General features: G+C 39.3%; 1 protein-coding gene across 1 annotated transcript in view; it reads right to left on the bottom strand.

Moving 5' to 3' along the window:
- Positions 1-17,438, bottom strand: part of Spta1 (spectrin alpha, erythrocytic 1) — a 77,019-nt gene that overhangs the window by 18,125 nt on the left and 41,456 nt on the right. Inside the window, exons 24-40 of the mRNA XM_050142801.1 lie at positions 16,985-17,171; positions 16,056-16,157; positions 15,407-15,498; positions 14,270-14,414; positions 13,495-13,676; positions 13,038-13,137; positions 12,741-12,938; positions 11,484-11,627; positions 10,719-10,822; positions 10,265-10,427; positions 9,921-10,052; positions 8,969-9,106; positions 8,693-8,797; positions 7,472-7,680; positions 7,166-7,286; positions 6,209-6,330; positions 4,679-4,811 (exon numbers count right to left, since the gene is read on the bottom strand). Coding sequence (XP_049998758.1) covers positions 4,679-4,811; positions 6,209-6,330; positions 7,166-7,286; positions 7,472-7,680; positions 8,693-8,797; positions 8,969-9,106; positions 9,921-10,052; positions 10,265-10,427; positions 10,719-10,822; positions 11,484-11,627; positions 12,741-12,938; positions 13,038-13,137; positions 13,495-13,676; positions 14,270-14,414; positions 15,407-15,498; positions 16,056-16,157; positions 16,985-17,171 — 2,377 coding nt within the window. The remainder of the gene's footprint in view (positions 1-4,678; positions 4,812-6,208; positions 6,331-7,165; positions 7,287-7,471; positions 7,681-8,692; positions 8,798-8,968; positions 9,107-9,920; positions 10,053-10,264; positions 10,428-10,718; positions 10,823-11,483; positions 11,628-12,740; positions 12,939-13,037; positions 13,138-13,494; positions 13,677-14,269; positions 14,415-15,406; positions 15,499-16,055; positions 16,158-16,984; positions 17,172-17,438) is intronic.

Below are 17,438 nucleotides of genomic sequence, written 5' to 3'. Positions count from 1 at the left end.
TGAAACCAACAATCTAATAGAAAAAATAAAAATAGAAAGTAACACACAAACACCTCATTTCTATATATTAATAATGAACTACATGAAAGATGAATTTAGAAATGATTTCTTATATAAATCTCATACAAAAAGAAATTCCTGATCATAAATTGAACCAAGAGAATCAAAAACGTATACATTGAAATTTAAATAACACTGATGTAAGAAGTTATAAACAATGAAAATAAATAAATTAAATTCCCACTTTTTTACATTAGAAGAATAAAAATTGTTAAATCCACATACAATATGAGGAGATCTACAGATTCAATATAATCCTTATCAAAATTCTTAGGAATTCAGGTTTTACAGAAATAAGAAAAATCAATTCTAACACTCAGGTGGAACTAGTAAACACTAGCAAGAATCAAACCAAGCCTCAGATGGAGACTAGTACTGGAGATCAAATGCCATGATTCAAAAGCATGTCACAAAACTATAGTAATGAAAACGCTATGATACTGGCAAGAGGAAAGACATAAGTCCACAGAACAGAAATAAAACATGCAGTCAACTGGTCTGTAGTAGTCTCAAAAATACACCACAAGGAAAGTATAGTTTCTTCAACAAATGTTAATTGAAATCGAGTATCTACCACTGCATAAGAAACAGATAAGCTCTAAAAGATTCTAACTGGAAAAATCTAATGAAATTCCACTTTCAAGACAGAATATTAATGGTAATGTACTTCTTATACTTTTAAGCCCTAAAAAAACCTATTTTCACTATAAAAAAAGAGATAGATCAGTTCATTATTTTAAATAGTAGTCTTAAAAATTCAGGTCAAATCTATTAAAGACTTCAATATAATGATGAAAAGAATTTCACCCACACCCGAGAGAACACATACAAACACTTGCTTTGGCAGTTGCTGCATGCGTTTTACAACAAAAGCAGAGATACAGGAGCCACAAGTAGAGAAGTAGGAAAAACCTCATCAAACTCCAAAGCTTTGTGCAGCCAAGGGACCAATCAACAGAGCTCAAGCAACACCTGCAGAATGATGATAAACCATCTATCTTACGGGGTTTAATTTCCAAAATATCCAACGAACTGCTTTAACTCCCCACTGAAATAAGTAAGTAGAGAAATAAATGACAGGAATATTAAAAAGAAATGCTCAATGGTTTAAAAATAAGATAACAATCTGAATAAAACTTCTTCAAAGAAGACATAAACAGCTCACAGGTGTATAGCATATCTATTCATGATGACTGTTCAGGAAGGAATGGAATTTAAAGCACGTGGGGTATCCTAGGCCATCCTCCTAGGCGACTGACAAAAGCAAAAGGCAACATGTGTTACCAACGATTTGGAGCCTTGGAGCCATGATATGATGTTGGCAGAGATGTAGACTAAACTGCTTTGAGAAATGTTATTGATATTGCTCTAGAAAATTTAAGTAAAATGTCCGTATCATTCAGAGGTACATTTATTGTATATCACCAGGACTTTGAAAAGACATTGGCCTTTTTATGTTTGGTGCAGCGTTCATCGCAACTCACACATTTATGTGTGAAAAGCAAGCTGAAAGTCTAGAGTAGTGATTCTCCACCTGTGGGTGGGAAACGCCATGGGGCCGAACAACCCTTCCACAGGGATTGCATATCAGATGTCCTGCATAATAAAATAATTACATCATGATTTGTAACAGTAGCAAAATTATAGTTACAAAATAGCAATGGAATAAAAATCATTTTATGGTTGGCGTCATCACAAAATGAAGAATTGCATTAAAGGGTGGCAGCATTAGGAAGATTGAGAACCACAAGTTCGATGTAGACATAAAAATGTAGTACAGACTTTGATATACATATAAAACAGTTTATCCTTATGAAATTATGAGAGAGAAATCTTTATAATTCATAATGGCAAAAGATCAACATTGTATAATTGTGCCAAGTAAGATAAGTCAGCCAGTTATTTAAAGGCATTCTGCATGACTTAATGTGTAGGGGAAAATGCACAGACTCAGAGTAGGATGGCAGTTACCAGGAACTAAGAAGGTAAAATATCCTGCTGCTAATGATTCATCACAACTTTCCATCAAACAAAGAGAATAAGAGTTTTGATACATACTGTACCTATATTCACCAATAATATTTTGTGTATGTATAGTTTTATTAAGATGACATATTTCATATGAAATGCTATTACCAGAACAAGGAAGTCATTCATGTAGAAATGGATACAGGTGGGAAGAGATATTTCACTGTGGAAAATATGTAGTTCTTAAACAAAAAGCTACCGTTAAGGAAATGCCCATTAAAACCTCAGCACGATATCATTGTCCACTGTCTAGAGTAAAGTAAAAACAATGACGACATACAATGCTGGTGAGTATGTGGAGAAGCTGCATCACTTATGCATGGGTGATAAGAGTGTTAAATGATCAACCATGCTGGAAAACAGCTGAGCTTAATTTGTTGTTGTTGCAAAACTAAGCAGGTGTTAACACACACAGAGTCCAGCCATCCAACCCCTGAGCATTTGTCTCTGAAAACAATTCACTTATATGTGCCCAAAAATTGTGCAACAGTTTTTAAAATAGAGCTTTTCAAAATAGGCAAAAAGTACAATAACCCAGAAGAGTGGTTAAGCTGTAGTACATTGCTATAGTAAAGCTACTCAGTAATAAAAGGAATGAGATTTGTTGCACATAGCAACCTGAACTAATCTCTAAAATATGCTGTATAAAAACTTCAAACATCTTCAAAAGTTATGAATATCTATCTCCTATGTTTTCACATCCATTCTGTTGTTGTTTTAAAACAGCAACTCTTCAGCCTATGGCTCCATATCCATCCTTTTGTTGCTGTATCAAAACAGCAGCTCATCTAGCTAGAGATGAATTTGAACTCATAATACTTATTTTGCCCCAGCCTTCCAAGAGCTGAGATTGCAGATGTGAACCACCATGCTCAGGCATTCATGAAATGACAAAACTATGCAAATGTAATAGAGGGTCAGATATGGTGTCACGAGACTGTACTTCCAGCTACTTGGAGTCTAGGCAGGTTGATTATATGTTGAAGGCCTTCTTGGGCTAACAGTGAATTTAATACCAACATGGGCAACTTTATAAAAACTTGTCTCAAAATTAAAATAAAATGTTTGGGAATACAGTTGTGATAGAGCACATTCCAAGTAAGTGTTAGGCCCTATTTTTAATTTCCAAGATGAAAAAGTTATCTACATCAATATCATCTATATGTATTATCTTTCTAGCTATCTATCCATCTATCATCTATCTACCTATCTACCCACCTGTTTTTCTAGAGAGAAGATCAAAAGAGTTAAGAATATCAGTTTGAGGGTTGAAGAGATGGGTCAGCTATTAAAAGCTAGACTCACAACCAAAACAGCAAGAATAGCAGTTTGAGGTGGAAAGAATTGGTAAGAATTACAGAAGTGGGACCTTTGTGATGGTCATCTTGAAAGTGTAAATATTATGATACTATATTGCAGCTATTTTAAAATGTTATACACAATTAGATGATGTTCAAAAAACATTATATAGTTTCTCTGAATTATTAATTCTAAAGTATGTAAATCTTTGGTCTTCAATATCAGACTTTGATAGTGCACAGTCAGGCGCTTAGCACTTGGGAGGCTGCGTTGAAGACTGACATGAGTTTGGGGCAGCCACTGTTACATGAGCAGTCTCTGTCTCACAGAACCAAAACCCCAAAATGATTAATAAAGCTTAATTTTTAAAAAGAGAAGCTTTTGGGAGTATTTGATATGGAACATTAAAATGCTAGAACTTGCACAAAACATGTTGCAAAATATGTTTTGGACTAAAATGCTAATAATTTGACTCATTTGCCTCTCAGAATTTAAATGCTTTCCTGCAATTCTAAGTCTTCCTTTATGACCTCAATTAGACGTGAATCATTTGCACACAGAGCTTTTAGCAAAGTCTGTGTACGTAAGGCTATGAAACACACTCAAAATCATGAGAACATTATTGTTCTGTGAAGGCTTTCTCTACAGTTGCCAAAATATACATTCACTAAAGATCACACCCAGAACTCATTAATTTCTTATTCAAAAAGCCCAATAAAGGTAAATTAAAAGGATGTCTCTAAATAGGGAACTATTCTGTTAAGAAGCATGATAAAATTCTTCTTCTCTTAAAATTATATATTTTGGAATCTGTAACCAATTCCAGACAAATGAGTATTAATTTTTTTCAGATTAATGGAACATTGCTATCTGAGAGAACCTTTAGAATCTATCTACCTATTATCTCTCTCTCTCTCTCTCTCTCTCTCTCTCTCTCTCTACCTATCATTTATCTATCTACCTATTATCTATCTATCTATCTATCTATCTATCTATCTATCTATCTATCTATTCACTGTAAAGACTCATGCCTATAAGGAAGGGTCTTTCACCGTATCTTCTATGTAGACAGTTCACAGGCTAAGTTCTGAATTCTGCTTTCATCCCTGTTTGGCTCCATAACTTGAGACAAGTCAGATCTTACTCTATCATATTTAAAATTAACAGAAGCCTTCAGATTTCTCTAACCCAGGAGACAGGCTCTAATTTTTACAGGTGAAAATACCATCTTCTTAAGGAGAGATCCAAATGAAAGAGATGAAACAGTTGACTCATTCTGCCTTTTCTTTACCTGAGTAGCAGCCAGCGTGTCTCCAGAATCCCCCCGGCTGACCATCGCATCCTTTTCACTCAGCCATGCTTCCTCTTCCTCTGCGTTCTCCATGAATTGCAGATACTGAAGAGACTCTTCCAACTGGGCCCCTCTGTAACAAGGTGGTCATCCCAAGAGGAGTAGGAAGGGACAGGTAAACTGTGGAGCTACAGTGGGGTAGCATAATCCCACTCCAGAAAATCACTGGTTCTAAGGACAGACACAGTTTAACTGGACAAGAACACAGTCTACATCTCTATTGGTCAGTGGTGCTGATCTTCCATGACACAGGAGAGACTAATGCTCTTGCATTTTATTTTGCAATAGCATTGAAACTTTGACAAAAAGAAGGAAATTCCACCCAAACAAACATTTCAGGACCATGAATATTCCACAGTGAGGCAGTGGCTCTCTATATCAAGCACCATCTTTCCTCTTATTTGATGAAGGATAAGATCCAGAAAAGATCCTTGCTTTTAAAAATACTTATTATTTTAAAAGTTATGTGCATGTGTATATGTGATGTGGGATTTCCCTCTGTATGCTGTGATTATCATTGATAAATAAAGGAACTGCTTTGGGCCTATAGCAGAACTATACGGGAACAGAGCTAGACAGGAAAAACTAAGCTGAATGCTGGGAGAAAGGAGGCAGAGTGAAGAGAAGTCATGGAGCTGTTGCCAGAGACAGATGTGCTGAAATTTTGCTGGTAGGCCACGACCTCATGGTGATGTACAGATTAATGGAGATGGGTTAAATTAAGACTAAGAGTTAGCAAATACGAAGCTAGAGCTAATGGGTCAAGCAGTGATTTAAATGATATGGTTTCTGTGTGATTATTTCAGGGTTGAGCAGCCGGGAACCAACAAGTGGCCTCAGTGCAACATATATGCCTGAGTACTAATGCTAAGCTGGTGGTTCAAGGTGCTGTATAAAAGCATGAATGACCCAGCAAATCATGGGGATAAAGCTAGTAAGCTGCATCTTCTATAGCCTCTGCATCAGGTTCCTACACTGCTTGAGTTCCTGCTTTTACTTCCCTTAGTGATGGAATGTGACATGGAACTGCAAGCCAGAATAAACTCTTTCTACTTCAAGTTGCTTTGCTTTATGATGGCAGTAGAAATATTAACTAAGTCACCACACACATGCTGGTGACTGTCAGCCAGTAGACAGCCCTGTATTCCCTGGAACTGGAATTACAAATGGTTGTCAAGCATCCAATTATAGGTGCTGAGAACTGAACTTGGGTTGTCTGCAGGAACATCAAGTGTTCTTAACCGCTGAGCCATCTCTCCATTCTGGTAACTTCCTCTTATTCCCTAGAAAGAAATGTCTGCCCATAGCCACCAGAGGAAAGGTTCATGAGGAACTCGGTGTTTGTGCCAGAATTAATAAAATAGATTTGGGTCTATAGACCATGTTGTGCTGGAACATAAGTGTCTTCCATATACAAGTCTAATTCCCTCAACACGGGATCCTCATTGGGATTTCTATAGTCCATCTCACCTGGTCTTGGCCAACTCTTTGAGCTTTTCCCAATGTTGAACAAACTGAGCCAGCCGCTCCTGGATCTCCTCCTTCCCCACAGCAGCCTTGTCTCTCAGGCTCTCTGCTGTATCCAGGACATTCTGAAGAACACATATTCCACATTATGTTATCCTATAATCTCCTCCTCTCATTTGGTCATAATTCATGGCAAGGGATCTAGTCTTTCTTTCCTAATGCCAGATTATCCATGTGCCCCTGGGACTCGATTAGGTCCTGAGATACTGGTAAAATGAAGAAAGCTAAAGCAATATCTTCTATGCTAAATGTTTCCAAATATATTGACAAACATCCAAGAAACCCAGTAGGCTACTCTACTTGTTATTCCTTATGGGTTATTTTTTCTTTGTCTTTTTTTATTACAATTCTTTTTTTTAATAAAAAATTTCTACCTCCTCCCCTCCTCTCACTTCCCTCCTTTCGCCCCACTCCCCATCCCCCTCCCTCTTCAGTCCAAAGAGCAGTCAGGGTTCCCTACTCTATGAGAAGCCTAAGGTCCTTCCCCCTCCCCTAGGTCCAGGATGGTGAGCATCCAAACAGACTAGGCTCCCACAAAGGCTGTCGATGCAATAGAATCAAAACCCAGTGCCATTGTTATTCACAGTCACATGGGACTCTGCTTGCCAGTTCAGAATCAGAGTTATCTTTTACAGGCTTCTCAATCCACATCCCAAATGTAAGTGACTGTCCATCAATGTCAGAATTAAACATTCTATGAAAGATCTTGGCATCCTGTCTTGAATCTTCTATTCAGAGAACATAAAATATGCCCAAGAGAAAAATTTCTATGAACTGAATGATGAATAGCTATGTCTGAACACTGCTTTTGCATTTTACTATATGGATTTATTTAACTATGATATGAAGAACTTCATTTAAGTGATTTGTGTCTCTTTAGGTCTGACATTCAATTCCTACCTGGACAGCAGGTTCATGTGCCACAAGCTCTCCCTCTAGGCGTTTGTGTTTCTTCAGTAAGTTCTGAACACTCTGAAGGTCTCTCCCATAATCTTGGGAGCTCACTCGCAACAACTTCTCCCTGAGATCCAGAAAGAAAATGGAAAAAAAAAATCTCCCTCTGCACTGGATTTCTTGCCTGTACACACTGAAGATGAAAACTGAAACTAATGTTTATTTTCAGTGAGGCAGAGGTTTAAAAGAATTATTGACATAAAAATTAATTAAATCTGTTTGGGGGTTACCCTGGGAGGAGGCGATACATACTCTATCCAAGCTTCCTCATCATCCAGGTCCTGGAAGAACTGGAACAAGGCATAGGTCTCTTTCAGCTTTTCGTGGTGTGCAGCTGCCAAGCTCTGGACATTTTTGAAGCGCTCATTGACACCATTAATTTTCTCTTCTATCTGGTCAATGTTGAAAGTCCCACTGGAGATCAGCTCCTTAGCCAGATTATTCAGATCTTTGAGGGGGTCCTAGAAAATCCAGCATGCTTAGTGAATGAAGGAATATGTAATTATATAGACTCTAGACTTCAGTCAATACTGGTTCTATTTCCTTAACTAGATTGAAAAGATGGCTTTTGAAGACATTGATTTTGATATACATGACTAAGGGTTTCACACAAAGTAATTGGTAAGAGGCGTATCATCAATATAGATATCATGCCTATATTACTCCAGATCACATTTATTTCTAGTCAAACTAGCCTATTTATATTCTCTCCTGTTCTCACCACCAAGAATAACCTTCCCCACACACAGCCGTCTTCACAGTGCTGCACTTGATAGTTACTAAGCAACTGGCCAAAGTATTCAACAGTGCCCTCTTTTGTAGTACTTTTGGGCTGACTCCACAATACATCCAATGCCTTTACGCTTGTGTTCATGCTAGTGCAGCCCAATAATTATGCAATGGAAAATATTACAAGGTTCTGACACAACAAAACCAGGAAACTTTTGGCTTTTGGACTTCTTAATGTGTATCTTTGTTACTAAGTAAAACTAATTTTATATAAGTATCTGGCATGTAATCAATAGTTAATCCTGTCCGATTTTTTTTTACTGCCACAGGTCAGGCTCTAACTGGAATCCTCCATAGAACATACATATGTATTTATTGATGTGTTTCATTCTTATTGCATTCTCTCATCTGGCTTTATTTCTTTCCTTTCCTTTATAATGCTGACTTCTCTTTTCCTTCAGCTCAAGTGTGTAACTTCAGAAAGTAGTAAGTTTTTTTCATTAGCAAAATGATAAATAAGATAACTTTGAGGATCCACTTCCCAGAGTCTGAAGCCTATATTTCAGTGGCTTCAGTGGTAAGTGATAATGACTGTCACGATGACTCTGCCTCCCATGGATTTAACCTGACTGCAATGGCTGCTGGTCAGTGATATCAAGGCTGTATTCTCAAGTACTCTCCTAAGATAGGAGGTCGTAAATATTTCCACCCTGTCCAGAGGAGTGAGATTCCACCGCTTCTTACCTCTCGCGCCAACATCTCTGCTTCCAGTAGCTGATGCTTCTTAAGTAGGTTTCCTGCTGAGGTTAAGTCCCTGGCCTGATCTTTCATGGCCAACAAGCCTTCTGCCTGGGACCAGAGAAATGGAAAGCAAAAATTCTAGGTGAAAACTGTATTTATTTAAGGAATGTTCTCAGATATTTACCAAGAAGGGTCAAGAAAATAATTCACATATAAATTAAATTACTTAAAGGGTATTTATTAAGTTCTAATGTTCACATCATTCTCAGGTGCAGTTACCTCTGAAAGCCAGAACTCAAAGTCCCGGATGCTGGTGTTGAACCTTTGCTGGCGACTAGCCTCATTAAGCTTCTGCCCTTTGTCAGTTGTTTTCTCTAGGAGAAAGTCCCATTTTTCTTTTAGCTTGTCCAGTTGCTCCTAGGTCCAAGAGAGTGAGAACTCATTATAGTCCTTGGAATTCTGGGCCCTATAAGAACTTGAAGGGATATGATGTGGGAGGTGATGTATGCTGTGAATATGTTTTATTGCCATGGGTTAATAAAGAAGCTGCTTTCATCCAATGGCTTAATGGAGTAAAGCCAGGCAGAAAGAGATCTCTATCTATCTATCTATCTATCTATCTATCTATCTATCGTAGAAAGAGTCAGGAAGAAGCCATATAGCCGCATCAGGAGACAGACGCCTCTGCCAGAGTCCGCTGAAGCTTTACTGGTAGGCCACAACCTCATGGTGATGCACAGATTAGTGGAGATGGGTTATTTTAGGATATAAGAGCTAGCTAAAAATATGCTTAAGCTATTGGCCAAACAGTATTGCAAATAATATAGTTTCTGTGTGATTATTTTGAGTCAGGGCAGTCAGAAAATGAACTATTGGCCTCTGCCAACAGGGATAATGTGGGGAAGGGTCTTGCTCTAAGTGTAATGGTGATAGTTGAATGTCATCCATTTCAAACTAGTAATATGAATCTGGGAAATAGCTGGTGTGAGGTGAAAGGAGAAGTTTGAAAACCAGGATGCTGAGCTTCATTCATTGGCTGGTGTTTGAATGCCAAAAGGTACTTGGCAGAAAAGAGAAAATGTCAAACAGGCATGGTTAAGCCGGAAGCCTTGTTGGAATTCCAGGAAGTGTGCCTATACTTCTACTTCTTCTACCCAGGAAATACTGAAGGCGTGCAGGACTTCTTTTCACAGGCCTCTGCTGACCAAACTTATCTCAGCACACACTTTACCTTCATGTTCTCTTCATCCCCGTCGCATACGCCCCGCTCAATCAGGGAGTTCCCAAGACTGATGACCCCATCAACCTGCTCTGCACGACCATTGACTTCATTTTCGAAGGCCTGATGTTTCAGATACTTCCTCTAAAGGCAAAGGGAAAAAACTACATAAGCTGCTCATCTAGAGAAGCATTATTGGAGACTCATCAAGAAAAGCATGATTAGACCAATAGGCCAAAATAACCACTGTCCCCCCTCAACAACAACAAACAATAAAACTAAACCAACCCCTAGTGTGATCATTCAAACAACAGTGAGAGTGGAGAGATTTTTCACAATTTCTATTTTGAACTTGCCTGAATGTTAGTTGCATCTTTATAGGATTCATCACATGCTGTGGGCAGCATCTCATCAATCCATTCCTCTATATCCTCATAGTCACGATAGAACTGTTTCAGGTCAGCATAGTTCCCGAGCTTTCCCAGTTCAGCAAGCAGCTGTTCTTTGAGAGCTTTCCATCTAAAAGATGAGGTCAGATCATTTTTTTACCCAGCATTTTTTTTTGCTCTGATGCCACATACATAAGATTTTCCATCTTCCAAACTGACCCTTGGCCTTTCAGAGACGCTCACTTTTTCAGGCATATAACCCAGTGGTTAAGCAAAGTAACCTATCAAGTATCTTTTATGCTTTTCATGCTGCAAGTCTAGAACAGGAGGTTTCCTAAGAAATAAATGCCCAAAGGACAAGAATTTAAAGGTCTCTCTTTATCATGATGCTGATGCAGAGAGGGGACTTTGCAGGCCTGACCTGTCTAGCACTCGTTGCAGGCGAGCAGCAATCTCTTCCTTGGCATAGTGGTCATCATCTATGAGCCTTGTGGCAACATGCTCTAAGTCAACAATCTTCCCTTCCTGCAAAAAAGGAAGTGAAAGAACAAAGATGCCTGGTGAGTAGGTCTTTGATATAATTCCAGGATCCACCCTAAAGATAAACATTGTGTGTGCGTGTGTGTGTGTGTGTGTGTGTGTATGTGTGTAATACTAACTTCCCTATAGACCAAACTTTTCTTATGGTTATTGTAAAGATGAACCCTGTATTGTGTAAGATGCTAAAATATAGAGTAACATGAAGTCACCTTTAGTTCTAAAACCTATGCTTTATAATAATGGAGACCTTGATATGAGAAAGCCAAATGTCCATACATAATTTTTCAACCTCTCCTTCCTGCTCCATCATTGCCTGTAAGACTCAAAGGTGACTTGGGGATTATAAGACTTCTGAGAGTAATGCCATCTACCCACACAGGTGACCCCCATTCAAACTATTTTATTTTACTTTATTTTTTGATCAGCTTATCAAGTATCAAATTTCCCTGTGACAGTTTTATACATGTTTAGTTTTGGTTGTCTGTGTGAAGGTGTCAGATCCCCTGGAGGCAGAGTTATAGGCAGTTGTAAGCTGCCATGTAGGTGCCGGGAACTGAACTCAGGTCCTCTGAAAGAACAGCCAGCGCTCTTCTCGCTGAGCCGTCTCTCCAGCCCCTGGTACTGAAATTTTAATATTGATTATTACCTGGGCAGCGATTGCTTTGTCCAAATCATCCCGCTTCTTCATCAGAGCTTGGAGACTGCTTAAATGATCCCTGTCGTCGGACCTTAGGGAATTCTCACGTGCCACCATCCAGCTCTCCAGCTGCTCACAGTTCCCTCGGAACAACTATAGGGGGTGAATAGGTGAAATCATATGGTTGGTTACTCTACAGGGGCCAAGGAAGTGACTTTATCCCTCCTCAGTGGCGATGACACAGAGCATCTTGCCAGACCTGGTATATCCTCTGATGAAGCATTCTTTTAATGAATCTTAAATATACTGTTACTTTACTATTTGCTTACATGTTTTATAAGTCATAGCAAATGAAGTACATGTGGGGATACTGTCGCTATATGCTACATCTAGTAACTACTGACTGGCTCTTTCCTTTATCTCCCCCCACCTCTTAAAATTGGAGACAGACTTTTTGGTAGCCTCAGATGTCATCGAACTCAGTATGCGGCTGAAATTAACCTTAAAGGAAGGATCTAAGTTCTGAGATTTTCCATGTGTCTAATTTTCAGCTGGTCACCTCTTCAAAACTTTGTCAAATATTACCCATAGATGTGTCTGATATTTCCAAACACTCCCTCAAACATTATGATCACCCCTTCCTCTTTATCCTCAAAATATTCATACATTATTTTATTAGTAAAAATCCCCTATATTAGAATTATCTGTACTTCTTACATAAAGCAACACACTCTAAGGATATTTGTAGTTCTAGGACCTGAACACAGAAGTTCTTATTAAAAACCAATCCTTCAGCTAATTACTTAATTGTACTTAATGACAATAACCTCATTTATGTACAAGACTGATTGCTATATTTTGCACAATTTTTTAAAAAAGCTTTTAAGTTTTAAAACTTCAGTTATTTATTATTATTAGTAATGCATCTGCACATGTATGAGAGAGAGGGTTGTGGCGGGGGCTCCATGGTGTGCATGGGAAAGTCAGTAGACAACATTGTGGAGTAGCTCCCCCTCTACATGTCTTCTAGAATGTCACTCAGCTCATCAGGTTGTTCAGCAAATAGCTTTACCCACTGAGCCATTGCATAGACACTTGTCTCTTTTAACAGAAACAAGAGCCTAGAACATGAGGATGCTCAGTCTACAACACAGAGTGCAGTGTGCAACAACCAAGAGATGCTGGCGTCTCCAGCTCACAGAGTCTACTACAGTGAATGTCTGCAATCAGCGTCTGAAACCACTCACTATATGGAGAATTCTATACCTGAAGTTCTAAGCACTGGTCTAGCATCTTCTTGCGGTTTTCCCAACCCTTCTCCAGCTCGTCTCTCTTTAACTTAATATCACGAAGAGTATTTTCAATTTCAGGGCTGTTTCGGTGACCTCCGTCTATAAGTTCTGTGCCGAAGTCTTCTAAGGCCTGGAAGGTGGGGTCCTCTCCCTTCATGTCATCGTGATGCTCCTGTGGGGAAAGGAGGAAATGTGAGGGAAGGCGCTGGAGAAGACTGTAGGAAATTCTGAAGTGAGAAGAGAGTTTTAAGTCGGTGGTCAATAGTCATACCTGGTGTCGTTCCAGTAAGATCTCTGTGCCAGTTAAGTCCTCAGCCAGCTCAGGTGATGATATTACACCACCAATGCCTTTGATCCAATTCTCCAGATCACTGAAGAAGGAAATATATTAGGATCAATTGTGGTTGTCCTTATTTTTCTCTGCCTCAGCAGAAAGAAACCCTATGCCCCACACTCATCTCCTGGCAACACCTAGTATATATTATATACTTTACAGATGCTTACTCAGTTGGCATGTTTACCTCACATTCCTTAAAGAAACGGTATTTTAGGGCTTGAAGCATTAAACCTGATTTTTCTGTGCCTCACTGGAGATGACACTTAGATACAGTCTTCGTAACCCATCAGTGAATAACATGTATATCCAGGTTATTCCTAGGGTCTCTACACAGGGCAATGTGTAGAAACTGCCCATCTTGCCTGGTGAATGTCAGCCTTTTGAGCTTTACCTGGCCTTGCTGAGGAAGAGGAAGAATTTATGGGCCTCATTTAGACTCTTCTTTCGATCATTTGTTAGATCTTGTAGGGTATCCCAGGCCTCATTCAGCTCTCTTCTCTGCTTCTGCAGGTCCTCAGTAGCATCTGGGTGAGACTCACAGAGACGCTCAGCTGTCTCCCCCAGTGTGGTCACCTGGACAAACAGAAGAATTTTGATAGCAGCATGGTGGTTCTCTGAACCATACAAAATTGCTTGCTGTTCTGTCATTGTTGTTGCCTTTTAAATCAATTCTGCAAACTTCTGGGTCTTAATTCTTCATATGAATACATTTGTGCTCTGTATGATTATGCCAAGTTATAGGTTGCCTCCAATGTATATGGAAAGTTTCAATCTTCCCTCTTCAGCTCTGAGGTAGCAATAATCCTATTTAATTAATGACCGAGGAAAAACTCCCTAATACCTAGAATAGTCTGATTCTACTAGGTACGAATATTCATTTTCTCCTTGGCATTTGTTTCCACGGTTGGTTGCAAGTCTATTCACTCAACATTCTCTAAAGTATTCATTTAGACAGTAAAAGTTCAATAGTTTTTCCTGTGTTGATGCACAGAGGGCATGATATTTTAATGTTTTTCCCTGAGGGAGAGTGTACAAAAATTAGTATAATGCAAGATTTTAAAAGTGTGTAAGTATAATGGATTTGTCAAGAGAACCAAAGAAAGGCACATTGCTACAGGCATCAACTTGGAGAAAGTATCGAGAAGGATTGAAAACATATATCTCACCTTTTCTCCCAGGGGGATGATGTCTCTCTCAAAGACCTCATGCTGCCTTTGGAGGGCCTGGACACTGAGCAGATCAGAACCAGGGTCAGCAGCAATAAGAGCCCGACACTTCTTATCAATCTGTTCCTTGATATCATCTGCTTCTCTGGAACACAAAAGAGTGAAGGACATAGGCGAATGATGTACTTCTCCTAGAGGGCTGGCTCACAAGGAAGCCAGTACCACCACCACCTTCAAATCATTCTCTTCCTTTGTGACATACTGGTACTTGGGCTGCTTTGATCAAGAGACATAGATGCTGTTATTATTTCCATTCTATGTATCAGAACACAGGAGTTTAAAGATTTCTCAAGATGCTATCACTACCAGATGGTGGAGCGCAAGTTTGAACCTAGTATACTAACTGCAGAACCACATGGTTAAACAATACATTTCATACTTTTGTGCTGTAAGCCAGTTTAAATAGCCATAACCATCCTTGTCTCTGTTTTCTTTTGGCATCATCAAAACCATTCATATGCATGAAAGTATTTGGTTTCTTTTTAGTTTGCTTTATCATTTACTTGTCAGTATGTGTTTCTTAGTACACACGTGGATGTGAGAACGAAGCATCACAAAGATTGCAGGAGTAGCTTGAGTGGTTGACGAGACCTGCTGTTTTTTGAAGGGAAAATGGTGGAGCCATAGATCTGAGGAGGAAGGGAGGTGGGAGGAGCTGGGAGGAGTTGAGGGAAGCGAGGCTGACGTCATAATGTATTGAGTGAGAGAGGAGTAAATAAAAAGAAAAATATAGCAAAAAGAGCTGTTATATCTTCTGCCATTCTCTTTCCATTTCTCATTCAAGAACATAATGACTTAAACCCAATTTATCCTTCAAACTTGGTTCTCTATTATGGAATGATAGCTAAATCTCAAATTATATGTTATGCCCAATTGAATATTGAACTTGATTATCTTGGGGTGTCTAGTGCGTCCAGTGAGGAAAATTTGCTGAAGACAAGTCTGGTCTATTAGCAGACTGCCTCCTTTTGAAGAAGAGGCCTATCTACTACCAGCTCTTCCCCACAGGGACCAGACTTAAGGGCCCGCTGTGGGGGCTGCAGCAGAGCAGTTCCGTCCGAGTGTGAAGGTTCTTACCTGTGGAACATCTCAACAGCATGGGCGCTGCTTAGCAGCTGATGCTGCTCATCTGCCAGCCTCCTCAAGGAATCCCAACGGGTGTTCAACTCCTTAAAGAAGTAGACATGCGACTTTAGTCAGAGAGCTTCTTCAGACAGCTTCGTGCCGACAAGTCGCTTCCAGCTTTCCTGTTAGCCCTTTCGAATGCACACAGCTCTGTTTCTCCCTTGCATGGTTTTAAGATAGAAAACCATGTTCCTTGGTGCTTGCTTGTTAAATGTGTTCTGGGGATCCAAAATTAGCTCTTCATGATTTGTTCAGTAACCCATTACCAACAGAACACCTCTGTAGGCCCTAAGCATCCTGATACTGCCTTTTGAAGATACTATGAATTTATTCTTTCAGAATTTTTCTCCTTCACACTCCAACAACTATGTGTGAAAACACAGAAGTAAACACTAAGTAGATCTGTGTTATTAAAGTTCTCTGAGACAAATAAAAATAACTGGACCATTTACGGTCTCCTCTCATTGGTCTTTTCTACAGCCAGTTTCACACTGCCTTCACACTCTGGTCTTTGTAATAAGAAGTTAAATCGACCAATGTAAAATGAGGACTCCAGAATGCAGTAAGGCCTTGAGCAGGAATGGAGGGAGCCTGTGATTACCTGTCGTATGTGAGCACCTTCTGGTGTGAGGAGCTTTTCAATCAGCAGTTCGTCAGCTACCTTGTTGATATCATTTAGCCGAGGCTCATTGCTCTTTAGATCCTGGAGAAGAAAATGCATCCAAAGTACTAGAACTCTTTTTCTTCAACTTTCCATTCATGCCTGCCACCTGGGCTCACATTTAATTAAATGCTACTAAAGCAAATGGTTAACATCATTTGTGATACACATACCACTCTGTCATTTGACACCGTACTGTGCCCATAAACACTCTGATACCAGGCAGCTTTCCAATACTTGCCAGAACCTTCATTTTTTGGAGTATGAAGTGTATATATTTACCTTAACTTCCTTAAGTTATCTTCCATGTATTAATTTATATTATCAAAACATTTTAAAACCCAGGTATATGCCTACGTGCCAATATATATGCATATCTCCACATGAAGAATAACAAAGGAAATAGACAGGAAGAAGCAGATTTATACGTATGCTATTTGAGATAATAGAATAAATATGAGTGAAGAAAAATTGATGAAAGGGTTCTCAGGAGGTAAATAGTAATTTTATGGCTGTGAAATTAGGTCACATCTCTTTTTACCTCAACTAATGCTTCACATTTTGAGTCCACATGAGTCCTGTGACATCCCATCTCAGTCTGGGATTCATTAGTACAATATGTCACAGGGCAAATTTTGAAGAATCATGGGGGGGTCTTTGCACTCCCTAGCAAATTTTGGAGAGCCAGGAACTGAGGCTGAAAAGTTAACTTGACTAGTTTCAGATGCTCTTGCTTTTGAGTTATTAACAATCAGTGAGAGTATTAACTGTGGAGGTCTCAAACACCATGGAGGATATTTAACAAATATGAAACAAATACCTCCAAAAAATAAATAAATAAACCATTTAAACAAAGTCCTCTTGCTTACTCTCTGAAACTCGTCAAATTTCTTCTGCAGCTCCCAGACATCATCCATTTCCACCCCAGTGTTCTCCGCCTTTTTCTCTAGGATCCACTCCAGCATGTCTCCTGCCTCATAGGCCAGCAGAAACTCATTGTAGCGTTGCAGCAGGCGTCGTCTTCGTTCTTCTGCTCGGTCCAGGAGGGAGTCATATCTGAGCGGAGGAATTAAGAAGGGAAAATAATGGGTTGAAAAATACAGAAAGCATAACAAATGAGAGTCAGGGTGAGAAAACTAGAAGAGGAAATGGATAGAAAGGAAAAGAAGAGCAAATCAAAATGAGGTCAGTAAAAGAGAAGAGAAATAACATGGGAGTAAAACAGACATTAAGAACAGAGAGATGAAGAATCTACTTAAAAATAGAAGTGTCTCTTGCACCCAAGGCTCAGGGAACATCCTGGAAGAGATGGCAGAAACACTG

Source organism: Alexandromys fortis, unplaced genomic scaffold (genome assembly GCF_014885135.2).
Source record: "Alexandromys fortis isolate MF-2015 unplaced genomic scaffold, M_Fortis_MF-2015_v1.1 scaffold_51, whole genome shotgun sequence".
In the NCBI taxonomy this organism is placed as follows: domain Eukaryota; kingdom Metazoa; phylum Chordata; class Mammalia; order Rodentia; family Cricetidae; genus Alexandromys; species Alexandromys fortis.
Note: the sequence above shows the minus strand (reverse complement) of the source record. Positions and strands in the feature narration are given on the sequence as shown.